This window comes from Scleropages formosus, chromosome 3, assembly GCF_900964775.1.
Source record: "Scleropages formosus chromosome 3, fSclFor1.1, whole genome shotgun sequence".
In the NCBI taxonomy this organism is placed as follows: Eukaryota; Metazoa; Chordata; class Actinopteri; order Osteoglossiformes; family Osteoglossidae; genus Scleropages; species Scleropages formosus.
In genome coordinates this window covers 8,085,159-8,112,258 of record NC_041808.1, presented here as the reverse complement: position 1 = coordinate 8,112,258, position 27,100 = coordinate 8,085,159, and the positions used below count along the sequence as shown (strand labels likewise).

Below are 27,100 nucleotides of genomic sequence, written 5' to 3'. Positions count from 1 at the left end.
TTTTTTTTGTTTTTTTTTTTTTTATTCCTCCTGTGTGGTACAGGGTCCTTGAAGTCAACAGGTTTGGTGGAAACCAATGAAATACACCCAATGCATACAAGAAAAGCACAAGGGACTCTGGGAATGTTTCACAACTGAGGCTTTTTATGGTTCCAGTCTGTTACATGTTCTAAGTGCTACTTTAAATCTGTGTGTGTGTGTGTGCGCGTGTGCGTGTGCGCGTGCGTGCGTGTATACAGTACATACACACATATATATATATATATACATAAACATATACGTGCATATATATATATATATGTGTGTGTGTATATATACTATATACGTATACATACATGCACACAGACACACACACACACACACACACACACACACACACACACACACATAAAACTCTGTAAATGTAGGCAAGCTGGAAACTGAAGTCCCAGAATTCCTCAGTGGCAAAATGGCTCCATAAACCTTTGAGCTAGTTAAGAGTCTTTTTTTTTTTTTAAATCTCTGAGAGAAAGAGAGGTCTTTAGACTACACGACAGCAAAGCAATAGCGAAAACGGAAAAGGAATACAGACGAAAGGAAGCAGCAAAAAGGTGACACTACATAAGAAGGCCACCACACAAAATCCACTAACCTCCAAGAATCACTGATTTTCACTAGGACTGCAAAGGGGACGGCGAGGGGCCGCGAACGACCCCCTCCGAGCCCAGACTAGAGATAAAGCACAGAGAAGACAAAAGACGAAACAGCTACATCAGCTCGGTATATACTGCATATAGTAACACACACTGAAATCGCCATGGAGACTGACAGCCAGTGACACTTACACATTGTACACATTTACGGATCTCACGCTTGGTAATAGATGCCTGATGGACGGCTGCCAAAAGATGAAGTGATATATTTTTTTTTTTCCCATTTTGTAACAATTTTTCCTTTAAATGACAATCACAGTGTTTTCTTTTTTTAAACACCAAACTGTGACATTTACTTTTTGGCAACAGAGAGATAAAATCAGGAATGTGATCTTTTTCGTAATGCAGTATTTCATCTGTGATTGTTATGCGTGTACTTATTACAATCGCGTTGACTTAATCTGAGATTTCAGAGAGTCCGATTATGAGAAAATGTTCCGCGAGGTGAACGGAGCTGAGAGGCCGATGGAATCTGATGCGGAGAGGGACAGAAAGTCCGTCCGGATTCGCCGAACGGAAGTTCGGTTTCGGTTAAAACATTCGTGAACGCAAACTTTTCAAGTTAATGATTAAATTAGCCTCAGTTTTACTGAGAAACAGAAGAAAGGAAAGACAGGTTAAAGATCACAAACAGAATCGACCCGCAAAAAGTCCATTCTCGAGCCCAATCACATTGAGCTCTGGAACGCCGAACGTTTCGCTGACGGGGAGAGGAGAGGAGAGGAGAGGCGAGCGTGACGACACACTTGCCAGGCGAGAGGTAACGCTTTTCTACGGAAATCTCCCCATCGGTCTCGTTCACCTCAAGCTCTGGATCAGTACCTGCTTCAGCCAGCTGAATGAGGGTTATCTGATGATAGCACCATGGGTCTGCAAGGAGGAAATGGAACTGGAGATATCCTGGACTGACCTGTTCCAAATTCCTGGGATATTGTAATAACATTCTATTCACAGGTCAATACCCGGCTGAAATTGCTTTAAATGCGTGATTTGCAAGTCAGTTAAGACTGAGCTATAAAAGAAGGAAAAAAAAAAAGCATTAATTCTAAAATACTATTCCCCCAATTAGAAAGAACAATAAAAACCCTCCGAACTATATCAAACAGGGTAACTTCCCTTTGTCCTCCTCAACCTTGATCACATCAAAATTTGGACTTAAACCATTAGGTTTTACTCTTCCGACACCTGTCTTTCCCATGACCTTTAAATATACAAATCGAAGGCATCTTCATAAAGATGCAACAAAATCAACTCAAAAAAAAAAGGTACATCTCAGGAGACCACAGAACAAGCATCAAGTACTTTGAACTCTCTGTAGGCGAAAAAGCCACTCTTTACAATAAAGAATAATCTGTTTTAGTTCATACAGAGAGAGATATGGGGAAGAGTAAAAGGGGGGGGGGGTAGTAACAGAAAAAGAGAAAGAGAGAGAGAGAGAGAGAGAGAGAGAGAGAGAGAGAGAGAGAGAGAGAGAGACGTGGGGACCATTCATTTCAATACTCATGAGCTCAGTGGCTCAAATTCAAAGTGCTAGAATTATTTTTTTACCCATTTGAAACACAGTCTTATGCCTCAGTCTTAGACAGTTAAACACAGTATAATGGTCTTGTTTTGCTTTAATCTTCTTTGCGCTCCAGAGTTTGTGTGGTGTGGATCCCGTTGCTGTAGACGGGGAACGGAAGAGTGGAGAAGAGTCCCTCGGCCGTGGTGAACACGTTCGCTGCCGGCATCTGGGCGAGGCTGGCGCCGCTGACTCCGCTCCCGAAGGGGCCGGACATGTTGAGCCGGTGCACGTGGTGGTACAGCATCTCCATGGGCGTCTTGGGGTCGATGCTGAAGCCCGGACTGTTGACGTCCACGAAGTTCATGGCGTGTGCGCCGGGCAGCAGGTTGCCCTGCATGGCGAGGGTGACGTCGGCGGGCGCGTAGCGGATCGTGCCCGTGGTGTAGACCCGCTGCGCCGCAGTGCTGGTGGCCGCCAGGGTTCCCGTCACCCGGTGGACCAGCGGAAGCACCACGTTGCCGGCCTGCAGCCGCTGGAGGGCCTCCAGGTCGCTGGTGTACAGCAAAGAGCCGGAAGTACTCGGGGTCCCCTGCTGCTTGTCACGAGGGGACGCGGAGAGGGGCGGGGACAGCGGGTCCGAGGAGGAGGAGCTTGAGGGCGGAGCCAGGCTAGCTACGCTCGAGGCCGAAGACGGGGCGTTACCGCCGTACGGAGGCTTGCGCGTGCCCGTGCCTTCGGTCCCGGGAGGCGTGAGGACCGACTCGGGAATGGCGACCTGCAGGCCCCCGGCCGCGGACGACGGGAAGTGCTCTGTGGGCGCGGGCGGCTTGGTCATGCTGTACGGCGACTCGTTCCTGGAGATCTCCCTGTTGGGCGGGTAGTTCCAGATGCTGCTGTCGTTGTCGAAGTTGATGGGCTCTGACATCTCCGTCTTGATCTTGAGCACCGAGGCGCTGGCGGGCGAGGGCGGAGGCAGCAGGGTGTGCTGCTCGCCCAGCGTGGGCTCCAGGACGCCTGGGCTCGGTGTGGCCGACGACAGGCGGCGTCTGCGCCTGCCGTCGCCCTTCTGCTTTTTCCTCCTCTTCTTGCGCTTCTGGTGCTTGCTGGACGGCGCCGCGTTGAGGTCGGCGGCGCTGTCCGAGTCCTTGGCGCTGTCGTCCTCGTCCGACGAGGGTGAGTCGCGCAGCTCCGCCGCCTCCCCCTCCCCGTAACGCTCGACCTTGATGTGCAGGCCACGCAGCCGGCCCAGCCGGCCCTCCTTGTCGTCCCCCTCGCAGTCCGACGGCTCCAGACTGTCCTCGCTGTCCTGGCTCTCGGGGTTGCTGGAGCTGTCCCTCTCCTCCTGGCGACGCATCTCCTGCTCCGAGGCCTGGCCCGACTGCTTCCTGTGCTCCGACTCGGGGTCCTCGCTGTTTTCGGACTGGTTACCCTTCCCGTCCGACTTGAAGTTCTCGTTGTCCTCTGCGGACACAAGACGACAGGCAGCGTCAGGCGCGCAGCATGCCGACGCGGCCAGAAGCGCGAAACCCGCCGGCAAACCCACAAAGGGACACAAATTCACACGCAACTTGAAGGAAACTCCACCGCGACGCCACGTCCCCGATGGCTGAGAACGGTGAGACGTGTCACGCTCCGGAAGCCCGGTGCGTATGCGAGTGTGTATATGTATCTGCGCCATATGGAACGTGTCTCGGGCTCGGGCAGCGAGGACGGGTGCACGTTAGCATGTATTCCCCACGGAGGACACAGTCCCGCGCTCTGCTGCGAACAGATGCTAACTGTACAGCTCGGCTTCGCGCGACAGTGACCTTGCCCATGCGGACGGGGGGTCGGCGCCCGCGTCCGCGCCGGCAGGCCCGAGAAGACAGGTCCGCGGATCGCGCGGACCTCGTGGGTGTGGCGGTGCCGTGCGGGGGAGGGGAGAGCGCCGACACTCTTCCTAACCCTCACCCCAGCAACACGCTGGCTGACGCGCAGCTGCGTTTCCTGCCGCTCGGTCCCTGTGTATGTGTGCACGTCGCCGTCACTCCCGTCGGGCGGGTCCCCGGCGTACCGGAGTTCTCCTTGGAGTCCGACTCGGAATCCGAAGTCTCCGACGACTCGGACGCTTTCTCTGGGCGGTTAGGGAGCTGGGCGATGTCCATGGGCGTGTCCTTGTACTCGGGGTTGCTGCGGACACAAGGGAGGAGAGGAGGACGGTGAAGCGCCGGCCGAGACCCTTGGCGCACGTGGTCCCTGCGCCGCGACCGGGCCGCCCTCCCGCAGGGGGCCCCGTTCCAATGAGACCCAGCACCGCCCGCCGAGAGACACCGAGTGGGGGCTGCGGAGACAAATGTGTTTGCGCAACACTGTGGCAGGGAGTCAGAGGACGAATGGCTCCGTTCACAGAGGTAACCTTTAGGTCACTTCTGGAGGTCGGACTGAGAGCATCTCGGATTCAGGAGAGCGGAGCGAACCGGAGATACAGGCTTTACCATCCCACCGTCTTTACCGCCGCGCTGAGAACCTTGCGTACGGTGCAGGAGCAGCGACGTCCACACGCGTCTGGACGAAAAAGCAGTGTTGGTATTGAGCTACGAGCAGGAGAAGACGGGTCCCGCTTACCTGAGGACGTAGTTGACCCAGATGATGTTCTTCTCGCTCGAGTTCTTGGCGTTGATGGCGATAGTGGCGCTGGACTGGATCCAGATGTAGCCCCCGTTCTTCTGTATCCAGCGGTAGTACTTGGTCACGCACTGTCCCTTGTTCATCACTGCGACAACGACGAGGGAAAGAGAGACACCGGGCTGGTATGGGTTCCAATAAGAAGAGGGAGAGCCCTGCCACGTGTTTCCTCTGCCGTCTCTGTGCAGCACGAGACGAGCTCAACCGCCAAACGCCTTTCTCGTGCAGACACTTCAGACACACAAATCCCTCATGCGTCCCAAACTTGGGCATCCCGAAGGTTGCCGGTTCACGACCGAGGAGATGCACTGCTGCGGCACCCTCTCTACTCCTGCAACGCTGAAAACCGCTTCGGATAAAAGAGTGAAGAATAATCAAATCCGATCCCTTTATCGTCACTCACCATAACCGCAAGCGTACGGGTGGTGAAAATCAGAGGCGCGTTCTCCGCAGCTGCTCGACACGAGCTACGGATGCACAGACCGCAAAAAATATATACAGTAGACACAATAAATGTCTGTACAGTGTGTACAATGTTAAAATATGCAACACACAGTATCCAGTGTTAGTGGTGATGGGAGGTAGAGCGAGTAGCGCATGTGGTGCCATTAGTAGTTACTTGTTAGAGCTCAACAGTCTGATGGCCTGTAAGAAGAATCTGTCGCGCAGCCTGCTGATGCGGGATTTGATGCCGCGATACCGTCTGCCTGACGGCAGCAGCGAGAGCGGTCCGTGGCTCGGGTGGCCGGAGCGACAGCGCCGACGGACGTTCACCGACTCCGCGGTCGTCGTAACGCATCGTTATGCTTTCACCGAAGAACCGTTTCTTAAATTTTCATCTTTATATCCAGACGTCCCACTAGGGTGCCGGTCACAAACGTCCGGCCCAGTAGGTACCATTAAAGGTGCAGCAATCCCGCAAGCGGTACCGCGTGCCTGTCGTAACCCCCAACAGCCACTGGAGGGCGCTGTGAGCCTGTGAGCTGCAGCTCAGGCTGTGTCCTTGCCTGGCTTTGCTGAAGTGACAAAGCTCTAACAGTTGTAATAAATTTGGCTAAATTAGCTGCTAAATGGTTATCTCAACCAATATATATTTGCATTAATCATCGCGGCCTAAAACAGAAACAGTCAGAATCCGAAAGAAGCGGCAAATTTATATTCTTGGTTTAATTACAGCTACAAATAGGTCTTAACAGAGAAGGAGAATGATTTATATAAAAAGTCCAGTCATTAATATAAAAGTCCAGTAATTAAAAAGTATTAAAGACTGATGGTGTTTTTAAAAAGCGGTCCCGACGCCCACAATAAGTGGAATTAGGGAAGGACTGCTTTCGTTGCCCGAAAATATGGAGCAAATGATCAAATAAAGAAAAATGACGACGAAAATAATAAGAATTTTCCGGTGCGCTGTTGTGTTGCGATCCCTTCATCCGCGTCGTCTTTTATTTTATTTTATTTTTTTTTTTTTGCTGGAATTTAATCAGAGCACCTTTACTTGATAGAGGTGCGGGGCGGCAGTTGGCGTCGCCGGCGCTAGACTTGGAGGTTGCAGGTTCGAATCCCACTTCCTGCTGTAGCACCTTTGGACGAGATACTTAGCCTGAATGGTTTCAGAATAAATTACCCAGCTGTACCAAGGGGTAAATGAGCGTAAGCAGGCGAACGATGCGGAATGTCATGTATTTCAGGAGCCGAGGCAGAGCTGCTAGCTATTAGGAACAATAAAAATCACACGTGAAGGACGATCCCGCAGCTACGCGTAGATGCCATGCTGGTGTGTGCGTGCTGCCGGCGGTGTGCCGAGGCTGTGAGCGGCCCTGCTTTACGGTACCCCGTCCTCCGCATGGGCGTCGATACGGTGCCCCCCACCTCACCCCACCCCCCCCGCGCACTTGCAGGTGAGGCTTATTTTTTAACCCCTTTCACTTACAGCGCCATTAAATCAATCAGGCCCAGCTCGCGCTATCGATTCCGCGTTAATGAAGCTGCGTTTTTAGAAATTCTGGCCGCGCCCGAGTTTGCGGCTGCTTTCGGAGGCATTAAAAGGAATAGGGGCCCTTTAATCTGCTGTTCTCCCCTGCAGCCGCGGGCGAGCCTGTGGGGTGGCTTTCCTCTCGACGCACCGAGGCCCCTGTCCTTCACTCGGGTTTAATCATCTGGATCCCTTCCATAATGGCAGCTACCTTTCAGATACCCTTTACCTGAGTCGTCCGGGCCCCGCGATGGGCTGTCGCGCCTGTATAAAAGCACCTAATTTATACCCTTGAAATTGCTTTATAGAAAAGTCCTCGCCGTCCGCCGGGACGTTACTGTAAAGGAAACCCTTTAAAGACACAGGGAAAGGAGAGAAAAGTTTGTCTCTTTCTCTCGGGTCCCTCAATTGAGTCTGGCCTCCCTGTTTGGTGTGTGAGCCTCGTGTGTGTGCGTGTGTGTGTGTGTGTGTGTGTGTGTGTGTGTGAACCTCACGCAACCTCCCACTGCATCGCGGTTACACACTCTCCGCGGTCCTTTTTGACCGTTACCATGCCTGGCCTGCTGGGGCCAGTTTCGCTGGTAAGTAAATCTGTCTTTTCACAGGCTGAGCATGTGTGTGTGTGTGTGTGTGTGTGTGTGTGTGTGTGTGTGTGTGTGTGTGTGTGTGTGTGTGTGCTTTTCACAGACTGCTGAGCTCCTTCATCTCTGCCCACTTGGTCCAAGAGGTCCAAAATCAAAAGTCCGAAGATTCTTGGTTCTGGTTTCCATGCGGAGGAATTATCTCCCTCTGTCACTCAGAACTGCTGAATCCCTCAAATTGTTCAAGAAGGTTCTCAAAACACATCTCTTTCAGGCTCACTATTCTCTGGATCTCGTATCTACTCCATAAATGTATATTACGTCATTTTTCACAAATACCTTTGTACTTCTTATCAATGCTATATGCAGCTAGCCATGTAACGTACCCTGGTTTAAATGGTGACATGAGACAAACTGACTGCGCTTTGAGAATCACATGCCTTCGTCTCTATCTCTCTGCCTGTCGGTGAAATGCACTCTAGTTTCCTCCGAGTTGTACGTCGCTTCGGAGAAAAGTGTCTATTATAAAGTTAATAAATGCAAAAATAATGTAAATGTATGGATCAGCAGCACTGGCAAGGAGCCACAACTTGTGTATTAAGTTAAAATAATGAAGCAAATCTGCTGGAAAAGCTTCTGAGTCACATCCTACATGTTTTTACTCAGTTAAAAACACATTTTTGAACACACACACACACACACACACACACACAAAGAGGGAAAAAAATCGCCACATTATGCAATGTCACTCTCGGCAAACTTTGAGCCTCTCAAAGAAACTGGCATTTAATGCAAATCTGATTTATTCTGCTATATAATACTTCATAATGAGCATCTTTAATTAACAAGTCAGCGCACGGAAACTTTGTAAGCGTAATAACGGCAAAGATTAGGCCTTAATTTAAAAGAAAGCGCACTGATCTTTGGAGACCAGCCTTGCGCTTTGCTGGAGGCTCAGGCCTTGGAACCGCAGAGGAGGAAGCTCCCGTTGGCGGTCCATTCAGCTTCTCAGCATCGCATCGAGTTCCACGCCAACGCCGCGCGCCGCACGCGTCTCCTTAATGCAGCACCTTTCAACCGGTGACTAGTAATTACTGAGCGGTCGCCTCAACTTACCCAGGTGCCTTCGTACCGAACTGCCGACAACTACGGACACGGCGATGGGCAGAAAACGGCGGAAACATCGTGCTGGGAAATGGCGCGAGATACGAAACACACTCGGTAAAGGCAAAGTGTGTCCAAGTTGAGAAGCAAAACTCTGGTTATGTTGATTTTGTAATTTTATTTTTTATTTTGTATTTTGTTTTCAGTGGGCATAAATAAGAATAATGTATATGTTTCCATAGGTACATCTTGAAAGTGTCTTTGTTTTTACAACTTAAAAAGTGTCTGTATATACATATATATATATACACACACACACACACACACACACATTTTAATATGTAAAAATATATATGTGTACAATACAATATGCAGTATAGTATATACTATATTGTATATAATATATACATATATATTGTATATAATAATATGTTTCTGTATTTGTGGGTGTATATACACACACACACACACATATTATATACAATATAATATATACTATAGTGCATATTGTATTGTACATTCATATATATCTACACATACATGTAAATAGTGTACATATATGGGGATATACTCCTCTCCTCTGCTGTCCGCTCCCTTTTCCCCATGTCTCTTTTTCCAGCATGTAACACTGCTCTTATCACATATGACCCCAGGAGTGGTGGTGGTGGTTTGCACTGCTGCCTTGCACTCAAGGTACGTGAGTTCAAATCCCACCTCCTGCTGTTGCATTGCTCATCAAAATGACTTATCCTGAATTGATGGAGTAAAAACAAGCCACTTGGATAAATGAATAAATCACTGTAAGTAACTTCACACTGTGAGCTGCTTAGGAGAAAATGGTGACTAAGTGAATAAATGCAACTGATAATAATGGGTGTATATCTGTCTCAGATGTTCTGCTATACCACCCTGTTTATTTGAACACGACAGGTTTTTCGCTGCCCGATTCCCCCCGTTGGTCCTGGGGGTTCAAATAGGCCCTGATGCAGCACGAGCGAACGGTGACCCCGCAGTACGCCGCGCCTAGGATTCCCAGCTGTCTCCTGTCTCCCCTCCTCCTCCTCCTTCGCAGCAATGTCAGCCGACTCCATTCCGCTCCCTCTGCCTAATGGACCCAATCTGGTGCCTTTTTAAGTGCAGCGTGCCGGTAATTGCTCTCTAACTCAGTTGGACTCCCAATATCTAATCAGATAGCAAAAAATTCTCCAGCAGGCCCAAGGACACTCGTCCTCCTCCGCAAACACCTAATAAAGCGGGGAAATTTATAGCCGAGGCTGCGGCAGGGCCGGCCGTCGGGGCACCGGGGGTGCGGGGACTCGGGTGTGACAGCACGATCACAGCTGGCCGAACACAAGAGCGGCGCCCTCGCAGAGCCCTTCATTTCTACGAGTCTCGGTGACGGCCCTGGCCTTTATTACAGCAAACCGCGTCGCGTGCGTAGGCGTTGCCTGCCGTTTATGACAGGAACATCTACAACATCTGGCTTTGAGAAAACGGTAGCCCCGCTCTGAAACAAACCTAACAAATCCTCTCCAGGCCACCAAAAATTGCACTGGACTATAAGTGAAAAAAGGTCCTTTATTGAATTCGGTCAGTAATGGGACACTGTTACATTGATGTCGCAGCCAGGCTCGGCACTTTAACCATAATTCCAGAACGGGCAAAATCCCGCTCACGCCGACTACACCGGCTTCGCTGCATCTAAACCGCTTCCCACTGCACCTGGGAACAAGTGTGTACAAGATGCACATTCATCATTCTGACAATTATATTTAGACTGTCTTCTGAAAGTCCTTCCTGTTCTAAATGTAAAGTTATGTAATTAGTTTAATACATGTCAGGCACTTGATGGATTGTTAACATTCAGATCCAGCATGGGCGGTAGGGTGGCACAGTGAGTAGTGCTGCAGTCTCACAGAGCCTGGGTGGTGTGAGAGGACATGGGTTTGATCCCCCCCTCAGTCTGAGTGGAGTTTGCATGTTCTCCCTATGTCTGTGTGGGTTTCCTCCAAGTGCTCTGGTTTCTTCCCACACTCCAAAAACATGCTGTTCAGTTTCCCCATTGTGTGTGTTCCAGTGATGTATTGATGAGTGACCCACTGTAAGTAGTGTATCTAGTAGTGGAAGTCACCTTGGTGTGTAATAAGGTGTGTAGGCTGATAACACTACATTCCTGTAGATGTCATTGGGAGTTGCTTTAGACAAAAGTGTCTGCTCATTAGGGGGGTGAGGTGGTACAATGGGTTGGACTGGGTCCTGCTCTCTAGTGGGTCTGGGGTTTGAGTCCTGCTTGGGGTGCCTTGCGGTGGACTGGCATCCTGTCCTGGGTGTGTCCCCCTCCCCCTCTGGCCTTATGCCCTGTGTTGCCGGGTAGGCTCTGGTTCCCTGTGACCCCATATGGGACAAGCGGTTCCGAAAATGTGTGTGTGTGTGTGTGTCTGCTCAGTAAGTAAATAGATACATAAGAACAAAAATACTTGGAGATGCTAAACACAAAATGTTTTTCTGCTGCTAGATGATGTGTCTTGGACAAAGCAGATCAGAAATGGGTCTGATGGTAGATGGGGGGGGCACAGTGGTGCAGTGGGTAGGACTGGGTCCTGCTCTCCAGTAGGTCTGGGGTTCAAGTCCTGCTTGGGGTGCCTTGTGATGGACTGGTGTCCCATCCTGGGTGTGTCCCCTCGCCCTGGGCTTGGCTCCGGCTCTGGCTCCCCGTGACCCCATATGGGACAAGCAGCTTCAGACAACGTGTGTGTGTGTGTGTGTGTGTGTGTGTGTGTGTGTGTGTGGCAGACAGAGGAGAGGTAATGGCTGAACATAAATGTATAGGAAGTGGTGGGGATGCAATGGATATGACCACTGGACTGTATCCAGTGAGTTCAATATCCAAACACACTTGTACTTCATCTTATAAACACATCTGGGTCTGTTTGTAACACGGAATTGTTTGTAAGTCCATCTACTATGTCACAATGAAGCTTAATCATATGGTTTAATCTCTCGAGTTATTTGTTGGTTACGTTCTGTCAAAAACACCAGATAAAGCTGTAATTAATTAAACACTGAAACTCCGAAAGACTTTATTCTGTTTTCGTCATGAATGAGATGCCAATGTATTATCGTTTATTAACGTGAAGCAACACTAAAGTCTGCTTTAAAATGGCTAAAAATAAAAATAAGGGGGCATCCTGTGACAGGGGGTAGTGTAGTGGTTAGAGCTACTATCCTGGGCTCCGAAGGGTGCAGGTTTGATCCCCATCTCTGGCTGCAGCACCCTTGAGCCACATGCTTAACCTGAATTGCTTCAGTAAAATTACCCAGCTGTATAAAAGGGTAAAGAATTAGCAGCTTGTTATAAGCGTAACCTTAACATTGTAAGTTGCTTTGGCGAAAAGTGTCAGCTCAATAAATAAATACGAATAATCATCTCTACACCTTCCCGTTTGGTCCTGTTCTGTTTTCTACATGTGAGACACTGCCCAGTTACCAGATGTGTTGCTTCTGCGCATCAGGTGACAAGGGAACAAAGCAGCGTCAGCTATGGAGTAATTAAGGCTCTTGCGGTGAGAAAGTATTAAAAAGCGTTTCGCTGTAACTGCCGACTGCATGTATCAGGGTAAACTTCCACAAAAGTGGCCATTTGGAAGAAACAAGTGCATCACACGAACATGTCCTCAGTATCAGGTCATTTTCAGTTCCCAATAAAAAATGCAATAGCAGAAATGCAGTTTCTATAGCACTCTTGGATATAGCTACAATAGATAAAAATACGCCGAGTGAAACTGCACCCGCGTAGCTTTGAAGCGCTGCCCCCCCAACAGTGCCGCTTGGCTCTCAATTTTATCCGAGAGCATTTCGCTACTATGTAACGGCAGGAGGGAGAAACGCAGAAATTTTCAAAAATAAAACAGTGAGGAAAACACAATTAAAAATAAACTATTATTCACCTTGCTCGCAAAGTATGGGCACAGATGGTTAAAATGTGAGAGGCAATACTAATGTAGAAAACCAACTGAAAACTATTGCAATAAAGCTTAATTTCAACATGTGAAATGGTCACCGAAGGTTTTGTACTTGACTGTGGTGCCGCTTTTATAGCTTGTCGTGATGCACTCTCTAACAGCATCTGAACGTTACGCTGTTCTTTTCGGTGCAAAGATGCCTTCCACTGCAACGTTACGAGTGCGGTGCGTTACAAGGGTTCACGGGGAGACTTACGGTCCAGATGGCTGTGCCGGATGCCCTCAACATCCTCCGCGTGAATGAACTGGTAGCATCTCTTTCCAACAATATCCACCGGGGTCAAGTCCATGTAGTCACTAATTCTGAAGAAATAAACAGATTTTTTTTTCATTATCAAAAATCACAGGTGCGATAAAGCAGTGGCTTAAAATTTTCCTTCATAACCAAAGTGAAAAATTAAATACTATATGGGACAATGAATTGAAGATAACACAGACCCTCAAAGTCATTTAAAAATGTACATTACTGACCCATTTGTCAGATGCTTTTTTCAAGATACATCCCAACCGATTTCACAATAACTCATTTATGAATTCCAAAGAAAGCGTCTGACCAAACGAAACACACGTATCTAAAATCTCGAGCTCCGAACGTGTATTACCAGCCAGAAAGGTCCAGATTCTCTTGCGTAACTTGAGCGTTAAATTTAACGACATCACACATTGCTTCCAGTGTGGGTGCCTCATACTACAGTATGTTTCCTGCTTGATATGAACTCTGGGCCTCTAAAAAAGTTATTGTTTCCAAGGTTACGCGTATCACTGTAGCTGCGCTATCCTTTCGGAAAGACAAGGGCCAGCTCGGCTCGTAAAATATTTCTACTGATATTTACACACTGCCTGCTTTAAATGCACATTAGTGGAATTGCACACAGATATATGAAAATTTCCGTGAGGAAACGGGACTTGCGAGCCTGGGGTGGTGTATGACGGCCAGTCTCCGCGTGTCAAAATAACGTCTGTTCGGACACGCGCTTATTTTTTAACTTAACGTCCTTTACAGTTCACCAGTGCTTCGCTAACGTGGTGCGAGGCTCTACAGTTTGGAGTGGCGTGTAGCCTCTGCGCCACTTTCACGCAGGGTTTTACACCATGTGGAAGGCTCAGCTTTGACACAGTCTCATTTTACCACAGTAGCATGCCCTGGAGGGGTGGGCAGCCACTGGTACTTGAACTCCCAGGGCTTTGTTAGAACTCTGGATCTGAGTCAGCTTTCACTTGAATAATATTAATGTACTTAATTCCTATTTCAACAAAGAAATATCTGCAACCTTAACCACTTAATCACACACGCATCATCCGAAATTGCTTGTCCCATGCAGGGTCGAGGGGAGCCGGAGCCTAACCCAGCAACACAGGGAGTAAGGCCAGAGGAGGAGGGGACGCATCCAGGATGGGACGCCAGTCCATCACAAGGCACCCCAAGCAGGACTCGAACCCCAGACCCACCAGGGAGCAGGACCCAGTCAAACCCGCTGCGCCACCGCAACCCTCTTACCGCTTAACCAGCTTTGGTAATTTTTAAATCTTGAAGCAAGTGCAGCCAGTGATGCGTCTCACCTGTTCTCACAGTAGACGATGTTGAGGTCCATGTTCACTCGAGTTACGAACATCTGGCAGTCAATGCGCACTTCGTTGATGGTGGGCGGGGGGAGGGCGTGGGCCACCACCACCATGCCCATAATCTGGTTGGGCACCGATCGGCTGTGAGTCAGCGCCATCCGGATCCGCAGCCGTCCCGTGATATGAATCACCTTGGAGGACATGTTACAGAAGATTGAGGCCCAAGGTCAGCGAGGACAACTTCGACATGGCAATCGGCAGAGAGCGAGGACCACATCAGGGCAAATGTCATATTTGAAATACACCGTAAACACCTAAGAGGGGCATCGCTCAACACTTACGCGTACCGCTGAAAAACAAATACGGCACAGGGCAAAGTGAAGGAAGGTAAAGAAACTCTTTTCCTCAGCAGCGATATACAGTAGTGAAGGACATAATTGCCTATTTCAGGCTTTAAAGTTTTGCGAAGCTTTAAAGTCTTTGTAGCTCGATTTTGCCCCGAGGAGGAATTGACTTGATATGCAAACTGTACTTTTAGATCCATCCATTTTAATCACCGCTGTAAACCTAGTGGGAATTTCCATGTGCGCTCCTCCGAAAGCAAACTCGGCTCCTTTCTCATCTACCGACGCTCGGCCTTTCAAGCCGCACGTATGTGTGAGCGGGGAGACGAGCGCGCTTAATATCATTTATGAAGACGGGGGCTGGGGGCCTTGCGGGAGGAGGCATCCCAGCGGCGCAAAGCCCAGCGGCTCTTTGGCGGAGGCTCGGAGCCCGACTCGGGGACAGGTGAGGCGCAGGAAAAGCGCAACGCAGCTGCGCTAGGGAGAGGGGTTCCGATCCGGCACGCCGCGCGGCGTCTCGTTTCCCGGCGAGGCCCCCGTTTGAGCGAAGCCCGATCCTGAGGGTTCGACGCTCCTCGCTCACGCAGGAACGCAGAGAGGGGGTCTCGCAGCGCAGCCGCTTCCTTCCTTCCACTTCCACACGTTTTGCTCTCTCCTTCAACATACGCGTTCAATAAGGAACGCGCAGTTAGGTGTTCGGCACGGTACCGTCTTCATCTTTCCTTCGTCCGTCAGTCAGAAACTTCGCAACATCCGCATAGCGGAAAGCGCGTCCATCGCAGGCTGATGTTAAAATGAAGCTTGATTTTTCAAACAGGAAAGTGATAAGGGTTTGAGAAAGTCGCCGTATCGACGTGCGACAGGCAACGGGGGCAAACAGTGAAATCGAAACCCTTCTCTGTCTGCAGGACCTGGGCAGGGTTTTCGCATGAAAGGTGGTAAGTGTATGTTCTCGTGAAAGAAACTTCATGATAAAGAACTGAGGCAGCTTAATATATAGATAGAGCTACATTTATTTAGCAGAAGCTTTTCTATATTATGTATACAGTAATACCTCACCCTACATCGTTAATTGGTTCCAAAGGGCGCGACTTAAGTCGAAAAACGACGGAAAACAAAATGACCCCTAAAAAACCAATTTAAACCCCCTATCAACCCCTAATAAGCATTCCCCTTAAGTGTATACACTTCAATTAATGCTAAAGAAAAAAAAAAAAAAACAGGTAAATAAGACATTTTTTTATTTTTAAGCTTTTAATTGATTTTATAGATCACAATATATTATTTTATATATTTTAACATTTATTTTTATTTGATTATACACTTTTTTTATTGTTTTTAAGTGATTTCTAAGTTTTTAACAATTTTTAATATTTTCGGCTGACCGATGTAAAGTTGCGTCAGCCGACTGAAGACAAATTGTACTTTTCCATATATATATTTAACAAAAAAACCGACGTAAAGTTGAAATCGACGCAACACGAAACGACGTAGCCTAGGGCGAGGTATTACTGTAATATAATATTCTACAAATATCTATATTCTTTACAGGTTCTGAACTGTAGAATCTGTATATCTATCTATATGTATGTATATCTAGTATATAGAGAATATAATATATAGATATACATACACATAGATAGATAGATAGAATAAGTCAAGTGCACTCTTAAACCTGGAATGGCAAATTATTTCTAATACATACTGCTGTGGTGACCTCGTGTCACTCACTTGCGAGTATTTTTATTCATGAACTATTTTTGTGGCTGTAAAGAGGGCCGCTTGTTAAATGAAACTCAACTTTCTTTGCTTACTTCATTGAACGGGAAGTTACCGTAAAGCGGGGCCACGTGGGCTGAACGGTCAGAAATACGAGCGAGGCATGGAGATTTTTTCCATACTACAGTAAAAATCCTAACGAGACCCATCATGCACGCCGCCGCTCGGCTGAGGGCGTTGCGTGGTCACGTGCCAGGGAAGCGCGCGAGCCGCACGCTGACCGACCGTCTCCGAGTGGTGCGCGGAGCGCGTGCGGCGGCGGCGGCGGCGAACAAGGTAAACGGTAAATACTGTATCAGTGGAGGGAGCGTAGCCGCATGTAAAATACAGTCTGACTGCTGTGTGCCGCCGCCGCCGCATAAAAATAAAGGGCTCCCTTAAATAAATAAACAGTGGAATATATTTAAAACGCACATAAAATGGAAATTAGCCCTGCGAACCCTAAAGCAACGGGCATCAAAAGTTCGCGAAAAAGACGACTTTTTGAAGTAATTGCCACAAAGAGGGAGCGGGCCGCGCGTTGCTGCGGGAGCGCTCTTGGCAAGAACATCACAAGCGCCGGCGGAGCGCTCACGTGCGCGCGCGCGGGACGGGCCGAGGGTTCGCCGTGCCCGTGGCCGCGGCGCGGGGCGGAACGGGAGCGCGCGTGTATCTCAATTTAATATCGGCGCACATAACAAAAGGATCAATTTTTATAATTCATGGACGGGCACACAATGGCGCGGAATATAGAGGACGTATACATAAGAAATAAGATTCATCAGCTCGCGGAGAGCCTCGGGAGAGCTTTTGAAATGTGATACAGCACAAATAATGACGGGGAACCTTTGCATGAGTGCATTAAATGAGATGGGCCTGGGATGTGTTTTAAAAAAAGATGGATTTGAGCCGACGGAGGACGATTCTCTTTGATTTGACCTCTGGAGTGGAGAGAGCGCGCACACACGCGCGCGCACACACACACACACACACAGGGCCCTCTAATGGCAGCACGCGCCATGCACTATTTATACCGCTCTATTATGTAACAACACAAGTGTTGGCTTTATTCTAAATAAATGTAATAAGAGGTGTCCTTGTCTCGCCGCTAATGTATGCGCGCGCGCGCGTGCGCGCCTGAATATTTATGCGGAGGTGCCAGAGCTCTCGCGCCCGTGTCTATTTGCATGAAATATGTGTCCGAGCGCGCGAGGCGAGGCGAAGCGAAGCGAGGCGGGAACGGAGCGGCTGCTCGCGCGCGACGCTCCGAAGCGCTACAGACGGAACTCCGGGCGACACCGAAGCCGCCGCGCCGCACGCGCTCGCTTAGCGCGCCACAGCCAGCAGGGGGCGCCGTGAACGTTTTTATTCTCATCATCTTAATCACTTTTTTGTTTGTTTCGCCCCCCCGTAACATTATTATGTGTCGCCTTTTCAAGAAAAAGCTCAGCTCGCTGTACTGTTCAGGCAAAAGTTCCTACGACTTTCGTTGCTGAAAAACAGAAAAGAAGTTTAGCTACTATATTTATTCAGAACTTCTACTACAGTTACTTTGTTATAGTCGTTTATTCACTATTCATTGATTTATGAAGTATTATTAAGTATGTGTTCCTTCAAGTATTCATTCTGGGGGTCAGGTTAGGGGGCCACGGTCACATTCTCATAAATCAGAGGGTAATTTGTTTGAAATATTCAAGGGGAATTATTAATCTTTCTCATTTAACACCTTTTCTCAAGCAGAACACACAGGACAAAGCAGTTCTCTGAACAGCATCCAAACTTCCTCTTTATATTTACAGTAATTCTGCATTTATTCCTCATCTTTCTCCAGAGCAACTTCCTTTTAAGGGAGTAGCAGTGATTTACCTCTTTCTACAGCAGTGCAATCTTTTAACATTATAGCTACCTGACACTTTTCTCCAAATTGACTTACAATTATTTTTCCATTTACACAGCAGGGTAACTTTACTGGATCAATTCAAGGTAAGTACCTTGTTCAAGTGTACTGCAGCTACAGGTGGGATCTGAACCTGTAACCTTTGCATCCAAAGGCAGCAGTTTGAACCACTACACTACCAGCTCTGCCTTATTGAGAAGTGGCTGAAGGAGAAGAGCGTCAGTGGACACAACGGAACGGACCGAAGCCCCTCCCCATCTCACAAACGCACACAGTACGAGCGTCGTGTGGCTGTGGTGTGAGTCGCGTGTCAAAAGATGATCATCGGTCATTGATACAGGTGAGTTTGCAGTCAAATATTGCAAGGTCAATATTCTTTGGTAATGCCTACAACTTGTGTTATGGACTCTAAAGAGGAAGTGTGTGTATGACCACAACAGAAAGGTGCCCTTGATCAGGAGCCAGTGGCTGAGCACCAAGCAGCAGGGGTATATTTGTATGTGTGTGTGTGTGTGTGTGTGTGTAAGCAGGACTGCGTCGGTGGAGTACCTTGTACCCAGAGGACTTGATGTGGACCCCTCTCTTGGTCAGCGTGGACTTCATGCGGATGAAGAAGGAGCGCTCGAGGGTATTGTCCGGAGCCAGGAGGCTGGGGCTGGTGGACTCCACTGCGGAGACACACACCACACACACACACATACACACAAAGACAATTATTGCACTAAGTTGTGACCCCCGACGTGCGCCAGCCCACGAGATGGTGGTGTATGACGGAAATGTCCCAAAAGCGGCTGTAAAAACTTCTGAACGGCTCGCAAGCCGCATGCGGGCTGAAGTGCGGCTCCCCCCGGAGAAGCTTTAAAGCCACATTCTCACAATAAATGAAACATTTAAAAAATAATAAACATAAGAGCAAAGTCACATTTCTCGCCGAATAGTTTGTAAGTGCTTCCGACCCCTGCACGTTCCGCAGCGATTTTTCTTAAAGTGAAAGTGAAGTTTTCCCTCCAAAAACAGCAATCCGACACAATCCGAGGGGAAGGGAATTAATCTCTCATTTCCGTTACTTGTCGAGGTTTTTAAATGAATTCCTCAGCGGGAAGCACCCGTTTCTTCGCGCTGCGGACTTCCCAATAGGAATTGGGCTCCTGCTTCCTACGCGTCCAGGATGGATGCCTTTCCCGACCTCGCGGGGGAGGGGCCGCGCCGTTCCCGCCGCAGGTGCCAAGGACGGAGACGCGGGTTCGGGGCTGGGATTACCGCGCAAAAGGATTACTGACATGACACCTGGAAAATCCTGTTTTCTGCCGCTCTGCGTACGACAAAGCACGAGCGGCTCGGTTCCCCGCGCCGACGCGGGGCCTTCCCGAAAAAGGCGAACGGGGAAGTCGGGGGCGCACGTCGCTCTCGCTCCTCCACCACGCTCCTTTTTTTGTTTCGCAGTACATGAATTAAATGTCATTTAAAATCTAACTAGTCCTTTATCACTCTGGGGAAAAGCAGAGCCATGTTATATTTAGTCATTTCATTTCTTCTGATTAAATATGAATTACTATGAAATTTTTCTCATCATCTAACACAGCAGAATACGCCAACAGCTTTTTAATACACTATATAAGCACAAACTTCAGCTCTAAGAGTTTAATTCGCCCCTCTAATCCAATCACATCAACCTTATTTCTCTTATCAGAGATTCCCATTTTGAATTAAATGAGCTCATTAGTTTTAATCAAAGGCAGAGAGATCAAAACTTACACTTAAATGCTTTAGATCAGAGCTGTCAGTCAGCCGTAGAGTTCTATTTTACTAAAACACAAGATCAGAGCCCCTCAGAACTGCGTGTTTTTATTAGGCCCAGGCGCGGCTTAAAGACGCAGCGCTGCCTCCGTAGAGCCGCCACTCAGCGGCCGCTCCGCCGGGGGCACCGCCGTCCTCTCGTGGGCCCTAGCAGCGCGCGCCGGACACGCTCTGTGCAGCTCAACGGGAGGCGCTTTTCATGGGCTGCCCGCAAATTCCGAGCACGGTGTATAATGACGTTATATTTTACACTTACTCGTTTAACTGACACTTCTCTCAAAAGTGACAAGCAATTATTTACCAATTTATATAGCAGGCTAAGCTTACCAGAACAATTTAGGGTAAAGACCTTGCTCAAGTGTACTATAGCTGGAAAGGGGATTTGAACCTACAACCTTTAGAACCAAAGGGAACAGTCCTAACCACTATGCTATACCTGTTATTATTAGCACTCCACCTTTTGTGTTTATATATCTTATCCCAGAATACACACACACACACACACACACACACACACACACACACACACACACACACACACACACACACACACACACAGTGTGTCAGTCATATGTTCTGGGATAAGCTCTGAACTGCTGTGACCCTGAAAAGGACAAGTGGTTAATGAAAGTGAGTGAGTGAGTGTGTGTGTGTGTGTGTGTGTGTGTGTGTGTGTGTGTGTGTGTGTGTGTGTGTGTTTGTTTAAAGCAGTAGTGCATCACAGAGGTCATATGGTACAATGACACTTAAATGGACATAAGCAACAATTTCAAAAACGTGTTTCTTTTCTGAAATAAACATATAATAAACAGCCTTTCAGACAACATGTACAAGAGACGGTGTGTGTGTGTGTGCATATATATAATATACAGCATATTATATATATATATACAGTATATATATATATATATATATATATATATATATATATATATATATATATATATATATATATGTATGCATGTATATATGGCAGCAATCTCACTCGCTGCTGTAATACCCTTCCTTGCTCCAGTAAAATTACACAGCTGTATAAATGGGTAAATAACTGTAAGTAGCTTAACTCTGTGAACTGCTTTGGAGAAAAGTGCTGGCTAAATGGATAAATGTATATATTGTATATAAAATACAAATGCGGTACTCATTTCGCAGACGGAAAATTTCATAAGAAGCGATAAAACAAAAGTCTGTATTTCCATCTGGGCCGGAGCAGGTTTTACTTTCGTAAAGACATGGCAGTAGTCCAGCAAGTCCCACCGCTGCCATTGCAGCATAATGTGCCCACGTCGCCTTTATTTTCGATATCCGCCAGGAGAAAAGAAGGGTACGCCTGTCCCTCAGCCCCTTTTTGTTTGCTCCACCGAGTCACCCTGTTTTTTCCATCAAATTCCCACTGTAAAAAGGGAAAATACTTCCATTATTTCTCATTGGAAAAAACTGATTCCCAGATGAAAAATGTAACCTAGTTCAATAAAATACGAAAATAAATGGCATTTTATTTCATGACAATAAAAATACCGACGTATTTTACAATATTTGTACCTAAAATAGCATTTGCGGCGTGTCTTTTGCTCTGCGGTCCTTTGTCCATTATCAATAAGCGCTCGTCCAACGTAGGGAGGCGGCGCGTTCAGGAAGCGCGGGGCGCGAGGCCGGCTACACCCTGGATGGAGACGTTTTCATTCTGCGGCTCAAGGACTTTTATGAAACAAAGAAATGAACTTGATGAGATCGGCGTGCGTCCTTCGCTCCGCAAGGCCCGCGGACGGCGCGCTCTTGGAGGAGCTGTGCGTCGCTGTGTGTCGGCAGGTCCCGCGCTGACTCGCCGCTCTAAGTTGCGTGTCCTCGTCCCTTTAGTTCGACTGTATCTGTAACGCGTGACATCGATTTTGTCCCCTTTTATTATTTGTTTTGCTATTTTTTAACGTCATTTTAACGTAACTGCACTTTGCTGTTATGTGTCACGTCTTGTTTTGTCTCAGGTTGAACTGCAGTGTGCGTATTTCCCTGTCTGTCCCGTCCCATCCCATCCCATCCCATCCCCACTCTCCCTGTCCAGTCCTGTCCTGTGCCATCCTTATTTACGCCAGTTCCAGGGTTTTAATACATCTATATTGACCTTAACCCTTCTGTACAGAATAAAACACCCGCCATGGAGGTAAAATAATTGCAAAACGGGGGAAAAATGCACTGGTGCCGAGTGTAAAAAAGTGTATATACAGTGTTTTCATCAGCTGCTGCAGTGTTTTATGAAGAAACAGTTATACCAGTTTAAGCAAAGTGAAAAATCAACTTTCTACGATCAGTGACGACTCTGTGACATACGTGGATTTCAGCTCATTTTTTTGAAACGTCCCCATGAAATAGATGCCCTTCCCCCGTTTTCCAAAAACCCCTCGTTCGCACTGCGAGTCACAGGAAAATGTCTTTTCAAGAAGACACCCACCGGAAGAAAAGTGCGTTTGCAGCAGGAGGGGGGGAGAAGGACACGCCGCTGGCGTCCCGACGCGCTCGCCATTTCGTTCAGGAGAGCGACGCCAGCCACAGAGTACACAAGTAGACCGTGTAAGTAGAGCGCTCTCCTGCCCCCACTTTACGTCCCGGTGTCCCAGCGAGGCGCCGCTTGAGCGCTCGCGTCGCGGGAACCGCGTGCTTTCAAAGGGAATTCCGGACGAGCCTCGGCCCGCTCCGGACCCACAGGTGCTCTGCCGCGCTCGCTGCCAACTGGCCGCCCGTGCCGTCCCCGCTAGCAGATGTGTTCCTTAAGGGTATTTCATGTGACCTTCGCGGTAACATTTTGTCTCCTGCGCCGCGTGCCGCGCCTGGCATTTGCGGCGCTCTGACCTGCGCCACGTCATCTCGCACGGACAGTTTGCCCCGTTCCGCCGTGTCCTTTTCCTCGCTCTGCCCTTCTCGCCGTCTTATGTAGTTCTCCCGCTAAGGGCTCCGCAAAGTTGCATCTCTTTATCATTTATCATCTGCCCATTCGCTCCGCTTCCCTCATTAACTCCATCCTGCTTAAAAGAACCTCTACGCGACAGAGCGTCGGGATGCGGACGCCGCTTTGGCCCCACGCTCAATGCGGATACGGTACGTGTAGCGGGTTCCATGTGGAAACGCGCCGTGAGTCTACGGCGCAAGATCTCCGCACTCCCCACCCGTGTTTCGGTTCACACGCTATCATTATTCATTTGTGTGCAGCGTGGAAAACCCTCCGCTTCCTGCTACGCTTTTACTCTTTCTGCCTGTTTTTACATGTACACAATGAAGATTATTTAGGATCTTTGAAACCTTGAGAACATAAAAAAATAAATTATTATTATTTATGAGACATACAATGTTAAATTGCTTACAATGATTTACCCATTCATACAGCAGGGTAACTTTCATTGTATCAATTCAGGGAAAGCACCTTCATCAAGAACACTGCAGCAGGAGATCGGATTCAAACCCTTCTATGTCTACAGGGAACAGCTCTGACCATTATGTCAACGCCATAGTGCTTCACAATACAGTTTATTATTGTAAATTACATTAGTAAATGCAGCAATGTGAAATTATATGTGTGTATATATATACACACACACACACACACACACACACACAACACAGATATATATGCCTATACAGTGTTTGTGTGTACATACACTCACCGGCCACTTTATTAGGTACACCTTGCTAGTACCGGGTTGGACCCCCTTTTGCCTTCAGAACTGCCATAATTCTTCGTGGCATACATTCAACAAGGTGCTGGAAACATTCCTCATAGATTTTGGTCCATATTGACATGACGGCATCACGCAGTTGCTGCAGATTTGTTGGCTGCACATCCATGATGCGAATCTCCCGTTCCACCACATCCCAAAGGTGCTCTATTGGATTGAGACCTGGTGACTGTGGAGGCCGTTTGAGTATAGTGAACTCATTGTCATGTTCAAGAAATCACTTTGAAATGATCTGAGCTTTGTGATATGGCCTGTTATCCTGCTGGAAGTAGCCATCAGAAGATGGGTAGACTGTGGTCATAAAGGGATGGACATGGTCAGCAGTTATAATACTCAAGTAGGCTGTGGCGTTTAAACGATGCTCAGTTGGTACTAAGGGGTCCAAAGTGTGCCAAGAAAATATCCCCCACACCATTACACCACCACCAGGCTGAACCATTGACACAAGGCAGGATGGATCCATGCTTTCATGTTGTTTATGCCACATTCTGACCCTACCATTTGAATGTCACAGCAGAAATGGAGACTCATCAAACCAGATGACATTTTTCCAGTCTTCTATTGTCCAATTTTGGTGAGCCCATGCAAACTGTAGCTTCAGTTTCCTGTTCTTAGCTGACAGGAGTGGCACCCGGTGTGGTCTTCTGCTGCTGTAGCCCATCTGCTTCAAGGTTTGACATGTTGTGCATTCAGAGATGCTCTTCTGCATACCTCGGTTGTAACGAGCGGTTATTTGAGTTGCTGTTGCCTTTCTATCAGCTCGAACTAGTCTGACCATTCTCCTCTGACCTCTGGCATCAACAAGGCATTTTTTTTCCCACGGAACTGTCTCTCACTGGATATTTTCTCTTTTTCTGACCATTCTCTGTAAACCCTAGAGATGGCTGTGCATGAAAATCCCAGCAGATCAGCAGTTTCTGAAAAACTCAGACCAGCACCAGCAACCATGCCACGTTCAAAGTCACTTAAATCACCTTTCTTCCCCATTCTGATGCTCAGTTTGAACTTCAGCAGATCGTCTTCACCATGTCTGCATGCTTAAATACATTGAGATGCTGCCATGTGATTGGCTGATTAGATATTTGCGTTGTTTGTTGCTTATTGGTTATGAATTTATGTCGACGTTTCTTGATTAAATTATTCTTGGGACTGATAAGTGTGGGAATCGCCCACTTCTTTTCTTTCCCTGGCCTTCAGACTTCCTCAGCTGGTGTGGTGGGTGTGGAGGAAGGGGCCCCTCCCCTGACTCCACCCAAGCATCAATGAAGACCGAGCCAGCACTGCCCCTTCACCCACCCTCGCCATATACAGTCAGTGTGGAACACCAGAGACTTGAACCCGGGTCCTTGCCATCGTGCCAGGTTAGAGCTGTTGAAACCATACTTTAAAGGTAAAACTCATCGGAAAAGGAAAATAAGACCTCAAAGTTACAAGCGTAAGCAGTCTGCAATAACTGCAACATCATCTCAGCGCTCTTTGTAGGGTTTCCAGCTCAGCACGTCAGCTAAAACATGACGACTTGGATTTGTCGCACCAGGGAAAGTGATCTTCAGATTACTGTGTCGAGCAGCTGAGAAGATCAGTCACGAATTAAAGGAGCCCAAATTAATTTCACAACGGCGCCTTTGAGAAGGCCGCCGTCTACTTTGACATAATGGCACTTAAAGACTGCTTTTCGCAGCAGTCGGTGCTCAACGTCAGGATGCAGATGGCTGCTTCTTCTGCCCACTTCCTCCATCCACTGAGTTCCGCCTGGGAATGTTCTCTCAAATCACAGCACACCTAGACACACACAACGTTCAACCAGGCCTGTGTACTCCTGTTAATGCTTCTCCTTCCACACATCTATATACATAAATACTAACATTGCAGAAAATTATGTTACAATATATATTTTACATATAATGCACTTTTCCCCCATTTGTCCCCTTTTTCATTACTATCACAGGTCATGTTCCTCCTGTCTGATTACTTCAATGCTATCTTTACAGTCTCTCAGAAGTGAATACACACAGGCCATTTATTAAGGCCATCGACATTAACGGAACATTCTGGCAATTTCCGACACAAAATAAACCCTTCCGCTCTATCGGTATACCTCGACTGCTCATTCATGTTCTCAGTGACTCAGATAAAGCTGTTGGTTCAACTGGTAAAGGAACTAAAAGTGTGTTGGAATAATGGCAGCGGCTCAGTAGTAAGGGCACAGGTTGTTGTTCGGAAACCGTTCTCGAAATATTTATGTACATCCACCCCTCACATACAACGGAAAATTGGCATGTGGTAATATCTACCATTTTCTTAAATGAAAGGCTCGTAATTTCAAACAACGGCATTTTGCCTGTTATGCGGTCATTTTACTTCTATACGTGTCCACGGATCGAGAGAATCTAACAAAGTCGCACCAGATACTGCAGCCACACACACACACACACACACACACACACTCATACGGTCAGCCCCACATGTGCGATTCCCCAATGCAACTCTTGTCCCCAGTTATCGGCTCATTCAGCACAAGAAAAAAGTCAATGCGGAATAATTCGAGGGAACGCTGAAGGAATTATGGGAACACAATACATTGATTTAAGTGCGCACAAAACCTTACTTCGGTTTACTGCAAAGCAACACGGAAGAGCAAAATCCTGCCACTTGGGCAACATCAACCAAGTGCAACAATCGATTACGGTCAATCTAATCTCACAAATAAAACACCCAATTCAGTACTCTTATGATTTACTCATGTAGCTGGTGCTTTTCTGTGAAGTTAGCTATTTACGATGACTTGCCCATTGAGGGCCAGGTCATTTTTACTGCATCACCTGAGAAACAGTGACTGGTGAGGGACAACAGCGAGGAACCGGACACGGTGAAGGTCCTGGATGCTCTTTGGGAAGGATGTGTTCTCTGGTCTACTTCCCAGTGCTGTGCACCCTTCTACTGCTGGGGAAAATTTCATTCGAAGCTGATGGGGACATTGTTCTTTATCTAATTGTACTTTCACGGTCATTTGAACGTGGGAAAAAAATCATATAAACGGCTCTAATAACATAAATATCCTTGCAGTAGTGTAAATAAAGCTTTAATGTTGTAATCAACGGAAGGTCATCCAGCATAAACCTTTATAACACTCATGCGCTTCGTTGCCATGCATAAAAATTTAATTTTTATTTCTTTATTAATTTTTTTAAAAATTAATTTTAGAAACTAATTTTTAATCTGGGAACTATTTCATTTTTCCATTAGAAATAATATTAATTCAATCTCCTCACAACAGGAATTCACCTAACAGGGTCACGTGACGGAAGGAATCAACCCTGTTAGATGGGTGTATCTGAAAATGTTTTCCAGTATATGCTACAAGTGACAGGGATGAAGGACAGTTCGGAAATTTAAATGTGACATTTTTACCACACATTATGCAAATATAATATTGAACTGAAGTGCTACTTTGCAGTAATAGTGAACCGCGTAGGC

At 47.5% G+C, this 27,100-nt stretch overlaps 1 protein-coding gene across 2 annotated transcripts in view; it reads right to left on the bottom strand.

Annotated features, from left to right (window-relative positions):
- Window positions 1–2,142: 2,142 nt before the first annotated feature.
- Window positions 2,143–27,100, bottom strand: part of npas3 (neuronal PAS domain protein 3) — a 281,400-nt gene continuing 256,442 nt past the window's right edge. For both annotated transcript variants that reach the window (XM_029250682.1, XM_029250683.1), the window contains exons 7-12: window positions 18,651–18,769; window positions 14,100–14,293; window positions 12,736–12,842; window positions 4,801–4,948; window positions 4,250–4,365; window positions 2,143–3,657 (exon numbers count right to left, since the gene is read on the bottom strand). In XM_029250682.1, coding sequence (XP_029106515.1) covers window positions 2,309–3,657; window positions 4,250–4,365; window positions 4,801–4,948; window positions 12,736–12,842; window positions 14,100–14,293; window positions 18,651–18,769 — 2,033 coding nt within the window. In that variant the 3' untranslated portion in view covers window positions 2,143–2,308. The remainder of the gene's footprint in view (window positions 3,658–4,249; window positions 4,366–4,800; window positions 4,949–12,735; window positions 12,843–14,099; window positions 14,294–18,650; window positions 18,770–27,100) is intronic.